This window comes from Myodes glareolus, chromosome X, assembly GCF_982192425.1.
Source record: "Myodes glareolus chromosome X, mMyoGla1.1, whole genome shotgun sequence".
Classification (NCBI taxonomy): domain Eukaryota; kingdom Metazoa; phylum Chordata; class Mammalia; order Rodentia; family Cricetidae; genus Myodes; species Myodes glareolus.
In genome coordinates this window covers 27,875,620-27,887,951 of record NC_142053.1, presented here as the reverse complement: position 1 = coordinate 27,887,951, position 12,332 = coordinate 27,875,620, and the positions used below count along the sequence as shown (strand labels likewise).

The 12,332-nt window shown below is 44.8% G+C and overlaps 1 protein-coding gene across 3 annotated transcripts; it reads right to left on the bottom strand.

Annotated features, from left to right (window-relative positions):
* Window positions 1-360: 360 nt before the first annotated feature.
* Window positions 361-3,549, bottom strand: Zcchc12 (zinc finger CCHC-type containing 12). 3 transcript variants are annotated; one of them, XM_087902736.1, is made up of 5 exons: window positions 3,477-3,544; window positions 3,322-3,393; window positions 2,923-2,980; window positions 2,597-2,732; window positions 361-2,189 (listed from the first exon to the last, which is right to left on the bottom strand). In XM_087902736.1, exon 5 carries the CDS (start codon window positions 2,085-2,087, stop codon window positions 885-887), a length of 1,203 nt encoding a protein of 400 aa, XP_087758862.1. In that variant the 5' UTR covers window positions 2,088-2,189; window positions 2,597-2,732; window positions 2,923-2,980; window positions 3,322-3,393; window positions 3,477-3,544; the 3' UTR covers window positions 361-884. The 3 variants fall into 3 exon arrangements, with proteins under 3 accessions (XP_087758862.1, XP_087758863.1, XP_087758861.1); XM_087902737.1 differs by having other exon boundaries at window positions 2,923-2,983; window positions 3,477-3,529; XM_087902735.1 differs by having other exon boundaries at window positions 3,322-3,549.
* Between the last annotated feature and the right edge of the window lie 8,783 nt (window positions 3,550-12,332).

Below are 12,332 nucleotides of genomic sequence, written 5' to 3'. Positions count from 1 at the left end.
ATTAAGCCTGTAGCTTTATGATTGCTCAGCAAGTGCTCTGTCATTGAGTTACAGCCCCAATTCTTTTCTTTTAATTTTAAGACGGCTCTAAGTGACTTTCCCAGTCTGACTTTGAGCTTACTCTATTGCTCAAGGAGACCTTGAACTTAGGCTCCTCAGACCTCCTCAGACCTGCCTCAGGCTCCCAGATAGCTGCCATTGAAGAGCTAGGCCACCAGGCCTGGCTATTTTTCTCATCTGCAAGTCAAAAGCTTATTAAAAACAGAACACTTTAGACTGTGATTCCGCCCCTGTATACCTTCTCACTATATTTTCCCCTTTTCCTTGGCTTCCTAAAATAATACCGCAGAGACATTAAAGTAGATGCTGACACATATGTATTTATTTATTGACAAAGAAGGCCACAACGTACATTTTGGTGAAAAAATACAGCATATAGAACAACACTTCTATTTGATCACTTTTGTCTATACACATATCTATCTAGGAGCGTAGGTACAGAGAAGTATTTAGCAGGATAGTCACCAAAGGGCTGACAATTGTTACACAGGGTAGAGAGTTCTGGGTAATTTTTACTTTGTTAAATAGCTTTCTTTCTTACTTGAAGATTGAACAGAGGACAATATCACTTTCACAAAGAGTAAGTTCACCAAGGGGATGGGTGCACACAGAAAGTAGATTCAGGCAGTGGGGAAAGGGAACATGGCCATGCATAGATCAGGCCATTTCTCTCTACTGTCCTGGTGTTGAAAACCTTTTCTCCACCCCCAAAAGAAAGCCACTTTGTGGTTTCTTTCATGCATTTATAAGCCTGTCCCCCCAACTTTTCCATCATTGAACTCTCAATACAGGTAAGGGTTAATTCGAGGCTGGAGGAGAGCATCTTACTGTGGTTCACAGAAGATAAAGGGTTCTAAAATGGCCTCCCTTGCCCTTCCTTCCTCCATGTGTGTCAGCTCCTGCAGGGTGATGATCAGATTCTCAAAAACCTCAGCTTTTTCGGCCTCACACGTTTCTTTGGAGTGGCCCTCCAGGCCACAATGGGAGCAGTGAAGTGCGTGTTTTCGCTTCCTGGTTCTACGCAGCTCCACAAAACTATTGTTCCTACGCCCAGAACCACTGCTGGTGGAAGGAGACTGAATCTCAGAAATGTCAGGGGGCTCAATGACCAGCACTTGGTCCTCGGATATAGCCCTGCCTAGGAAGGGGGGGGCACTTGAAGATGGCAGTGGTGGGTCCTCGGGCTCCACCAAGATCACATCCTCATCTGAATCATCCGCAGAGTCATCTATCTCTATCACATTGCAGTCAGTACTGCTGATCATTATTGGTGGGGGGCCCTGATATGTCACTGGACTGAGTGCCCTCTCCAACATTGCCTCGGATCGTCTGGGCCGCTTCTGTTTAATAAAAGTGTCCTCCCAATCCTCCTCCTCCCTTATCATTCTGATTAGCTCCAGGAAATCGGGAAGGCTCTCTGGCTCATTTGCATACATCCTGAGAAGCCCCTTAAGCCTGAGTCGAAGGTCTCTACTGAGTTCAGCCCCTACCAGGAGCTGGTGCATGCGTGCCTTGTTTGCCTCCGCCTCAGCAAAGACCCCTGCCTGGATAGCATTCTGCAACTGCGCCTCCAAACGGATCACAAACAGGGATGGTTTCTCTCCAAGTGTCTGAACGGTGTTACAAAATTTACCATGGGCTGTCACACTGCTCTCAGACTCCCCAAAGACCAGTTTCATTGCCCGCAAAAATTCTGCCACATTTAGGCTGGGATTGGCAGCATGGAGCAAACGCATGACTTCCCGGGCAGGGCCCCGAAGGGTTCTCATTAGGCGCCTGACCTTTTCCTCCTCAGGCATATGCCAATCAGGCAGGACCCCAGTGACTTGGCTCAGCCAGTTTTCAAAGGTTTCTTCCCCCTGGGCTAGCTCTGCCCTCCCAGAGAACAGCCTCATGTTTCTCTCTGCCATCGTGGCCATTAACGGACCGAGACTCCTGCCCAGGGACCTCATCATGGAATGAGCCCAAGGGGGCAAGGGTGGGTTCTGCCCCTGGCTGTTACCCATACGTGCCAGGATGCTAGACATTTCTGACAACAGCGATAGGATATCTTAATATGTGATGTACAGGGCGTTTTAGAAAAATCGCTTTATCTTCAGTCACGCAGCAGTCTCCAATCTCAGTAGGGGCTGCAAGAAATAAAATGGGAGGGGGATTAATAAAGGAACAGGCTACAGTTGTAATTATCGTACCTCAATAGTCCATATATCTCTCCACTGTCCTTAAAATACTGGGGAGGAGACCAATTGCAGCCCCCTGGAGCTAGCTGATTTTTCTGTGCTAACGGAGTGCTTTTAACAGTCACGACATCCATACCCTCCTGCCAGTCCTGGGAGAGGGAGGGCAACTGTTGCTTCAACTCTAGATTTAACGGTGTGTGGAACTGAGGTCGGGCTCTCAAAATAAAGCATGGTGGTCACAAATTCACAGGGGTTAAAAGGAGATCTCATGATCTCTGTTCTTAACTACACTGGCCCTCTCAAAGCTCCCAGACCATTACCCCCACCCTCCACCTCATGATTTCTCAGATGCTTACACTAGCTAGGAAACTGGGGTGAGCCTGTATTTCCAGCCTCTGCAACCTGTGTCCTTCCAGGAGAAAGCTGGCCTCCAGGGTACAGTAGATCTCGGTCCACAGGGGGTCACAGATCCTGGAGCTCAGGACATCAAGACTGCGCCACATCAGAGAAGGGAAGTGTAAGAAACATCGTCATCGTCATCTTGATGCACCCTCCCCCTCCCTCTTCTCCCGCCCCCTTCTGCTGTCACCAGGCAGAAAATTCCCTCTCCCACCTTCTTAATACAATCTAAAACGATAACCCCCCCAGACACGCATTGCACCCCAAGACACCATTAGCCTACCCAGCTCTAACAATCAGCTGCACCGAATTCAAGTTCAGATTTCCGCTTTGATGAGCTGCTACTGAGAAAGGGAACATGAATTGGACACACCCACCCCCACAGTGCCCAGGGAAATTAGAGGAGATGCATAGGGGGTTCGAAGCAAACATAATTCCTTCTCCCTCATCTTCCAGGTGGCCTCTTCCCTCAACCCCTTCCCTAGCCAGGCAAATCCTACCAAGTGTCATCTTCCAGGTGTCTTCCAAAGCACTCAGGCCATGCAAAAGCTCCTTCCCCAGCTTCGCAATTGCTGATTCTCCAAGGCAGGAGCCACCTAGGACCCACAGGCTTCCCCGCCTCCCTTTCTCCCCCCTCCTTACCAAGGACTCGCGCCCCCCCCCACCCCGTTTTTTTTTTAACCTGCGATCCGCTGCTGGCCAGCAGCTGTTGCAACGTCTTCAGCTACTGAATCGGCCTTCCAGTCGGGTTACCCTGCAGGAGAAAAGGGCTGGCGCTTCCTGAGCCGCTAAGCGACCCGAAGCTACCAGAAAGAGCTGCTTCACCCAGCCACCTACCCAGAGGTAACCGGATTCAAGAAGCGCAGTTCCCAGGTCCGCTGCAGCGCTTTTATCAGCTGCCTACCGACACACAAAAGAGTGTGACGAGCGGGCCAACAGAGCCAATCAGTGGAATGTGGGGGCGGTTCCTAGTCCGAGGGTCGGGCTGGTGGGGGGGGGGGGAGCCGGGAGGGAAGAAGGGGGAAAAGACGCAACAGGCCTCGGCAGCCAATGCTGCTGGGCTAGTTTAGATAGCCAATTTGCATTGTACCCCAGCGTTTGTGACTCCCTCCACTCTTGCCTTCTGCCTCTTCCTTTCTCCCTTGGCTCAGTATTGCGTCTTGGGGCCAGATGTGTATGTATGACGAGGTAGAACCCAAATCAGGTAAACATTAAAAGGGGGTTGGTATGAGGCTCCTTAGCTGGCTGCCTCAGAATTGTTTGGGGAGTCGTGTAGGGTGACGTACATCTGTATTCCAGCTCTCGAGGGAGGGAGGGGCAAGTGGGTCAGAAATTCAAGGCCAGTCTGAGCCACGTAAGACCCTGTTGAAAGAGCTGTTTTGAAGCTACGTGTGGTGGTTAGTGCTTGCAATTGTTGCATTGGCGGGGGGCACTAGGAGGATCAGGAATTTAGGACCTGTTTTAGCTACATAGGGAGTTCAAGACCAGCCTGTGATGTACATGAGACCCTGGTTCAATGTATATGGGAAACAAAACAAAACATTTTTTGGATCTTGATATGAACGCAGGCAGATTCTTGGATCCAGTCTCTGGGTTTTCTGGTTTACTTAGGAGCTTAGGGCATGCTTTTGTGTTTTATAATTTTAACCGATGTTGTAGCTGATTCTAAGGTTTAAATAAACAGAAGGGCCCAGCTCTCCCTAAGGGCACGTGGTTAGGGTTAGTTATCGTTTTATTTTTATTTTGTTTGTTTGCTTTGTCTTTATTGTTGTTTTGAGACAGGGTCTTCCTCATACTATATCCCAGGCTGGTTTGGAACTTCCATCATAGCCCAGGCTGATCTGAAGCTAGGGACAATCCTCCTATCTCAGCCTCCCAATTATTGCTATTACAGGCACGAACCACGATGTCCAGCTTAAACATTGTTGGATATTACTGCAGAAATGTTCATTTCTTTGATCGGTATCATAAGCATCCTTTAAAATGTGCTTGGTGTTGTATGTGTGGATGAGCAAACTGTTGGAAGTAAGCTATCAGTTCCCTGGGATGACAGTTGTCAGACCCTTCCCTTCTACCTGCTACCTGTCTGCCTTAATGAGGGAGCTCTCAGCCAATTGGTCCTTTTGACAACAGCCAGACTACACCCAAGGCAGTTTATCTACTTTGAACAGCCACGGCCCTCCGTGGAAACCCCATTCCAGTTGCAACGTTGCAGCCATAGGTACTTGGGGGAAAGTCACTACTCCTGCTCTGTAACCACAGCTTCTCCAGACAGCTTGCAGGGATTTGGACGCTTGCATTCCTTCTGCGAGCAAGAATACATTACCCCGCAGTTGTTTAACGGGGGGGGGGGGGGGGATACCCTGTGATCGCTATACTACAAAGTTTTTAATGGCTTCCTAAACAGATTCTGCGGTCATTGCCTATGTAAAGTTCGTGAATGGTAGAACTGAGAGCTTTGAATATGCAAGACTGTGGTTGGTAGAATTATACTTCAGGCAGGAGTGTGGCGTGTGCCTTTTCTACCAATATCATCAGGCCTTTTCTGTTTTGTCTGCTTAACCCTGGAGCTTTCTCTGGGGTACTTTTCCTGGTTTGGCAGCATCAAACCTAATAAATGCTTCCCCGGGTGGTTTTGTATTGTCCACTTGTGGTCTTTGTCACAGATACAGCAGACTGAGCTGGTAACACCAAGGGCTGATAAAACCTGGGCTTCTGGGCCAGGACACCCAGCTGCTGCCGCAGCTACAGCAGCAGGAGGCGATTCCTAATACTGTAAGCCCCCAGAATTCTGGAGTTATGAGCCCTCGTCCCACTAAGGAACCATGGTGTGGCTTAAGAGCTCTAGAGACTGGCCAGGAGCCAGAAATGGAGGCTATGAAGGACTCTAGAAATATTACTATAGGCTGCATATTTTTCTAAGGCATACTTTTCTTTTTTTTAACTGGTCTGGGTCACTAGTGCTTATAAAACATTCCTGTACTCTTGTGCTGTATTTTCCTGCATTCTCTTCCTCCTTTGTGTTTGTGTTTGTGATATAAAATCCAGTTTAGGCCAGATATGACGAGACATGCCTGTAATCCCACTTGAGAGGTATAGTCAAGACTATCAGAAGTTCAAGATCATCTTCGTCATCACAGTCAGTTCAACGACAGTCTGAGCTGCATGGGAGTCTGTCTCTAATGATAATGGCACTGGGTTTTGATTCAACTGCATGGACTGGCTTTGTGGGAGCCTAGTCTGTTTGGAGGATCACCTTCCTAGACCTGGAGGGAGTGGGAGGGTCTTGGACTTCCCACAGGGTAGGGCACCCTGACTTCTCTGAGGAATGGAGAGGGAGGGGGAGGGAAATGGGAGGAGAGGAGGAGGTGGACATTTTTAATAAGTAAATAAATTAAAAAAAATTAAACAGACCACAATTTGACTAGACTGTCCGATGACAATGACGACTCTAGAGCTCTGCCACTCAGAGATCTCATCTGCTTCAGTTCAGTTGCTGTGCTGTTCTCCTCTGGCCTCTCAAATGAATTTTCTTCTAGATTTGTCTTTCCTGGCCCCAGAGAAGGAGCAGTTCAGTGCTGGAGGCAGAGGGAAGATGGTTATATGGTGGTATGAATGAGAATGGTTCCCATAGGCTCATATATTTGAATGCTTGGTCCCTGTTAGAACAGTTTTAGGATGGAATGGCTGGCCTTGTCGAAGGAGGTTTGTCACTGGGAGCCAGGCTTCAAGGTTTCAAAAGCTCCCTCCATGCTCAGTCTTGCTTTCCCTGGATGGGATGTAAGCTCTCAGCTACCACCCCAGTGCCTTGCCTGTCTGCCTGCCGCCTTGCTCCCGTCCATGCTGGTCCTGGCTGCACCCTCTGAAACTGTAAGCAAGCCCCCAATTAAATGTTTTCTTTTACAAGTTTTATCAGTCATTGTGGTGATTTGGGTAAGAATGGCCCCAGAGATTCATATATTTGAATACCTGGTCATCAGAGAGTGGCGCTACTTGAGAAGGAATAGGAAGTGGGGCCTTGTTGGGGGAAGTGTGTCACTTGGAGTGGCTTTGAGGTTTCAAAAGCCCATGCAAAGTCTAGTCTCTCTCTCTCTCTCTCTCTCTCTCTCTCTCTCTCTCTCCCTCTCTCCCTCTCTCCCTCTCCCCCCATCTCCCTGTAGACAATAACATTGCTCTCAACTAAGTAGTTGCCATAGTCTACCTGCATGCTGCTACGCTCCTCACTGTGGTGATAACAGGATACACCTCTGAAATTATAAGGCACCCCAATTAAATGGTTTCTTTTATAAGTTGCCTCGGTCAGGGTGTCTCTTCACAGCAAGAGCACAGTGATCAAGACAGTCATGGGACCTCTTCCCAGCAGCAGAACAGTTACTGAGACAAGTCGCTCACCTCCTGCAGTTGGGGCAGCAGCTTGCGAGTTCTTTTCAAGCTTTTGTTTCTGTGCCCCAGCACCACCACCCCCAAATCTGGCCTCTAAGCAGAATCTTCTTCTGCCTTTGAATTAGCTTCCTCGCCAGATCTGGCGGCCTACAGTGGGTCCTTCATGGTGCCATCAGAATAGGTGAAGGCTAGATACCAGACATTGACTCAAAATTGTAGAAAATACAAAGATTCCCGGGTTAGATCCCAGAAGAACACCAAGGATGCTTCATGTGAGGCTCGGAGAAAAAACTGCTAAAATGACTTAAGCTTTATAGGAAGTGTAGCTTATCCCTGGGCCCAGGTTGCAAACAAGGGGCTAGAAGAAGGGCTTTTCAATTATAAGTGCTCCGAGGACTCTGAAAGGGCTGTATTTAGTTTCCAGCTGTAGAAATTAAACCATTGCTGGCGGTGGTGGCGCACGCCTCTAATCTGAGCACTTGGTGGGGAGCAGAGCAGAGGGAAGTGGATCTCTGTGAGTTCAAGGCCAGCCTCGTCTACAGAGCGAGTTCCAGGACAGCCAAAGCTGTTACACAGACACAGCCTGTCTCAAAAAGCCAAACGAAACAAATAAACAAACAAAAACCTTCTTGAAAGTTAAGAGAGGAAGTGTTCATTAGAAATAATAATTACTGGGGGCTGGAGAGATGGCTCAGTGGTTAAGAGCATTGCCTGCTCTTCCAAAGGTTCTGAGTTCCCGGCAACCACATGGTGGCTCACAACCATCTGTAATGAGGTCTGGTGCCCTCTTCTGGCCTGCAGACATACACACAGACAGAATATTGTATACATAATAAATAAATAAATATTAAAAAAGAAATAATAATTACCTTTGGCTGCCTTTGAACTCTGAGGAAAGTGTTTTTTCCATCTGTCATCTTTTCTTAAGGATTTCAGCAGTTCTACTGAGATAGGCATCATGAGCCTACCAAAGAAGCTGCATCCTGACAGACGCTTGTCATCTGAAGTTAAAACCAGCAGAGGGATGTTTCCAGAAGCCCTGTGCTTGGTAATCTGATGCCCTTATGGCAATATCAGTCACAATAGCATTCAGAAAAACAGTATATTTTTAGAACATAGAAACAGAGAGGTTTTCACCAGTATGTCACATCGGTGGCCATTCTGAAGGTGTACGATGCAATGAAAAGGAAAGAAAGTGACAGAACAGGACAACATAGCAAGCACTGGTAAAAGTAAATGTGACATCTAAGAACATAGATAAAACCTCATTCATTTTGAGATGTTAAAAACATGATGTGTATGTGTGTACCTGTGTGGGAGTACATGCACATGATTGGAGGTGTTCTCAAAAGGCAGAGGTGTTGGAGACCTGAGAGCTGAAGTTACAGGCATTTGTGGTTGCTGGAAATCAGACTCAGGTCCTCTAGAACAGCAAGAAGCACTCTCGAACCGCCGAGTTTTGGCTCTCACCCCTTTAATCTGCTTTTTTTTTTTAAAAAAAAAAGTAAGCTATCACACAATGAGGATGTCATCAGGAAGGGCAGAAAGAGAATTCAAGTTTTCTAAGAACCTTGTATCGGAAATGTCTTTGGCATTTATAGGCATCACAGTCTCATAAGGCAACAATGAATGATTCAGAATATGACTATTAACATATAATTATGTTAATAGCAAAAGGACATAGATTTCCAAAAAGGTAGAGAGGGGAAATTTTTGGAAAATTAACAACAAAAACTGTCATCGGGCTGGAGAGAAGGCTGAGTGGTTAAAAGCACTGCCTGCTCCTCCAAAGATCCTGAGTTCAATTCCTAGCAACCACATGGTGGCTCACAGCCATCTGTCATGAGGTCTGGTGCCCTCTTCTGGCCTGCAGGCATACATGCAGACAGAAACTGAGAATACGGTATACATAATAAATACATGAACACAGAATATTGTATATATAATAAATAAATAAATATTTTTTAAAAAAATTCCAGCCAATCCTTAGGCATTTGTTGCTTATTTTAGTGCTGGTGATTGAAGCCAAGGCCTCACTGCACAAGCTAAGCATGTAAGCGACTGCCAAACTACAGCCACAGGTCAGTTTCTTCTCTGGTTGGGTTAGGAAAAGTGAAAGAAATACGGACAGGATTATGGAAGCAGAGATACTGAAACTTTGAACTGCATGACTCATAGCTAAAGCTAATAGCTAATGTACTGTAACCAAGTAGTACAGGACACACATACAGAACATTCACAAAACGTGACGGTTTTATGAGGCCAAAAAGGAAGGCTCACAAATTGAGTTGTGATCATTAATGTAAATAAATTTCAAATTAAATTAATTACAGAAAACTAACAGGAAAATCTTGATATATAGTTGGAAATCAAGACATACATTCAGAAATAACTGGTGAGTCAAATAATAATAGTAGAATTACAATTTTTTTTTAACAGAACATCAGTCAACACTTGGGAAAAGCTGTTGAACTGGGGCTTAGGTGGAGAAAGTCTTTAATGGTGAAATCAGGCCAAAAGTTAAACTGTCAAATATCCATCTCAGATGCAACGAGAGGAACAGGAAAGAAGGAAAAGAGAAAAGGGAAACCTAAGCCTATTTAAGAAGGATAGAAAGTAATAAAATACAAAGGAATGAAAATAACAAGAACGTCCTCCTTTGGGCCCGGGGGCTGGGTTAGTGGGTGGGAGCACTTGCCACCAGACCTGGTGACCTACATTCCGTCAAGCTGTTCTCTGACCTCTGCATGCCCACCATGGTCCATAGGGGCTCCCCAACCCCAACAAAATAAATAAATAAATAAATAAACACAGTTGAAAGGAATGAAAGATCTAATCTAAATAAAGAAAAGGACATTTCGTATTTTGAGGTCTGATGACCTAATATTAATAAAATGGAAGTCGTTGGAGTGATCCACAGAGCTAGTGAAATATCCTAACAGAATCTCAGTTTGGCTTCTTTGTAAAAAGTAAACATGATTCTAGAGTTCTTACAGAATTCAAGGGATTCAGAACAGCCAAAACAATTTTGAAATAGAAAGACAAAGCTGGGAGATCCACACTTCCCAATGTCAAAACTTACTACCAGGCTATGGCAATCAAGACAAGAGGACCAGGCATAAGGATAAATCAGTGAGGCAGAGTATAGAGCCCAGAGCGAAAGCCCTACATTTATGTACAACTGATTGTTAACATAGGTAGCAAGAACATTCAGTAAGGAAAGAATAATCGACACACATACAACCGAATACTCACATGCAAAATAATAGGGATAATGATGATAATTCGGACCACAACTTCCCACCATGTTCAAAAACCAACTGAAAATGGGTAATATACCTAAGTTATCTAAGTACAAGAGCAAAAGTTATAACACTTCCAGAAGAAACCAGAGAAGTAAATCTATATGTCCTTGAGTTAGGCAAAGCATGCATAGATAAAACACCAAAGTATTAATAACAAACAAAAATCTTTTGTGTATCTCAGGACACTGTCAGGAAAAGTAAAAGGCAGCCCACAGCTAAAAGAAAATATGTGCTAATATAAGGGATTTTTATCTAAATTTATAAGTATGTTACAGCTCAATAATAAAAAGACAAGTAATCCTGTTTAAGATTTGACAAAACCTTGACAAGATGTGGAGGAATGAATGCTGATGGGAGTGGAAAATGGCATACCCACTTTGGAAGACAGTCTGGAATTTACTCAGAGTTCAGCATAGGATTAATGAATGATGGAGCCATCTAACTCCTAGGTGAACACCAACATACAACTTGTATAATAGTACTCAAAGCAACATTTTAATATTAACCCCCAAGTGAAACTCAAATCATCTACCAATTAAAACACCAGGAAAGAAGTATGCTGATTCGTGCTCTAATGATGGCAAACATCCTGGCAATCACGAAGTCAAGAGAGAGGAGAGGGAGCATAACTCCAAGATCCTTACCCACAATGGCCTAACTTCTGTCCACTAGGCCTCGCCTTCTAAATGTTCCACCACCTCTCAATAAAACTGGTCAAGGACCAGCTTTTAATTCGTGGGCTTTGGAGAATATTCAAACCCAGACTTAATGTGAAGAAATCCATCCAAAAACCCAAGCATTTTGTATACAGGGAGATTTGCATAGTGAGAATGTGTCCTTGAAGAGGGAACTTATATCTCTTGTATCCCTGGAAGTTACCACAGTTGCAATCAGATGCCCTCTTCTGGTCGACAAGGGCACTGCAGTTATGCGCACAAACCCACACAGAAACAAATCACTTAAAAATTCTTTTTGAAAATTTACAAAATAATTTCCAGATCTACAGAATAATTTCCAGGTCAGAGGAAGCTTATGTCTCACAGGAGAATAGGGCAACCACACCTCATTAGGAACCTGCTCTTCACAACTTGTACTTCACCAGTTCCATACCCTAGAGCTTTGAATACAGGAGTGCACGGTAGAGGGCAACCAGGTAAAGTCCAATTAAATCTGCATGCTTAACTCTACAGAAAATACAGACTAGGCCTCTTTCTTAACTGAGTTGCATAGACTGAGATGACAGAAGCCTAAGTAACCTTTGGGATTTATTTACCAGACACTTCCAAAATTCCCATTCATGGTGCTGGGAGGAAGAGGTGTTCAGCACCCAACATAAAGCCAGGCAGTGGTGGCAGTGATATATAATCCCAGCACTGTCTATTCTTATGCCAATACCAGGCTGTTTTCAGTACTGTAGCTTCGTAGTAGAGTTTGAAGGCAGGGATTGTGATGCCTCCAGAAGTTCCTTTATTGTACAGGATTGTTTTGGCTACCCTGAGTTTTTTGCTTTTCCATATGAAGTTGAGTACCATTCTTTTGAGGTCTGTGAAGAATTTTCCTGGGATTTTTATGGGCATTGCATCGAATCTGTAGATTGCTTTTGGTAAGATTGTCATTTTTACTATGTTAATTCTGCCTACCCAAGAGCATGGGAGATTTTTCCATTTTCTGGTATCTTCTTCAGTTTCTTTCTTCAAAGATTTAAAGTTCTTGTCATACAGGTCATAGAGTTACTCCAAGATATTCTATGTTATTTGTGACTATTGTGTTGCTTCTCTGATTTCTTTTTCAGCCCGTTTATCATCTGTGTAAAGAAGAGCTACTTATTTTTTTTTTGACTTAATCTTGTATCCTGCTACATTACTGAAGGTGTTTATAAGTTGTAGAAGTCCCTTGGTAGAATTTTTTGGGTCACTTATGTAAACTATCATATTATCAGCAAATAGTGAAAGTTTTAATTCTTCTTTACTGATTTCCATCCCCTTGATCTTCCTTTGGTGTCTTA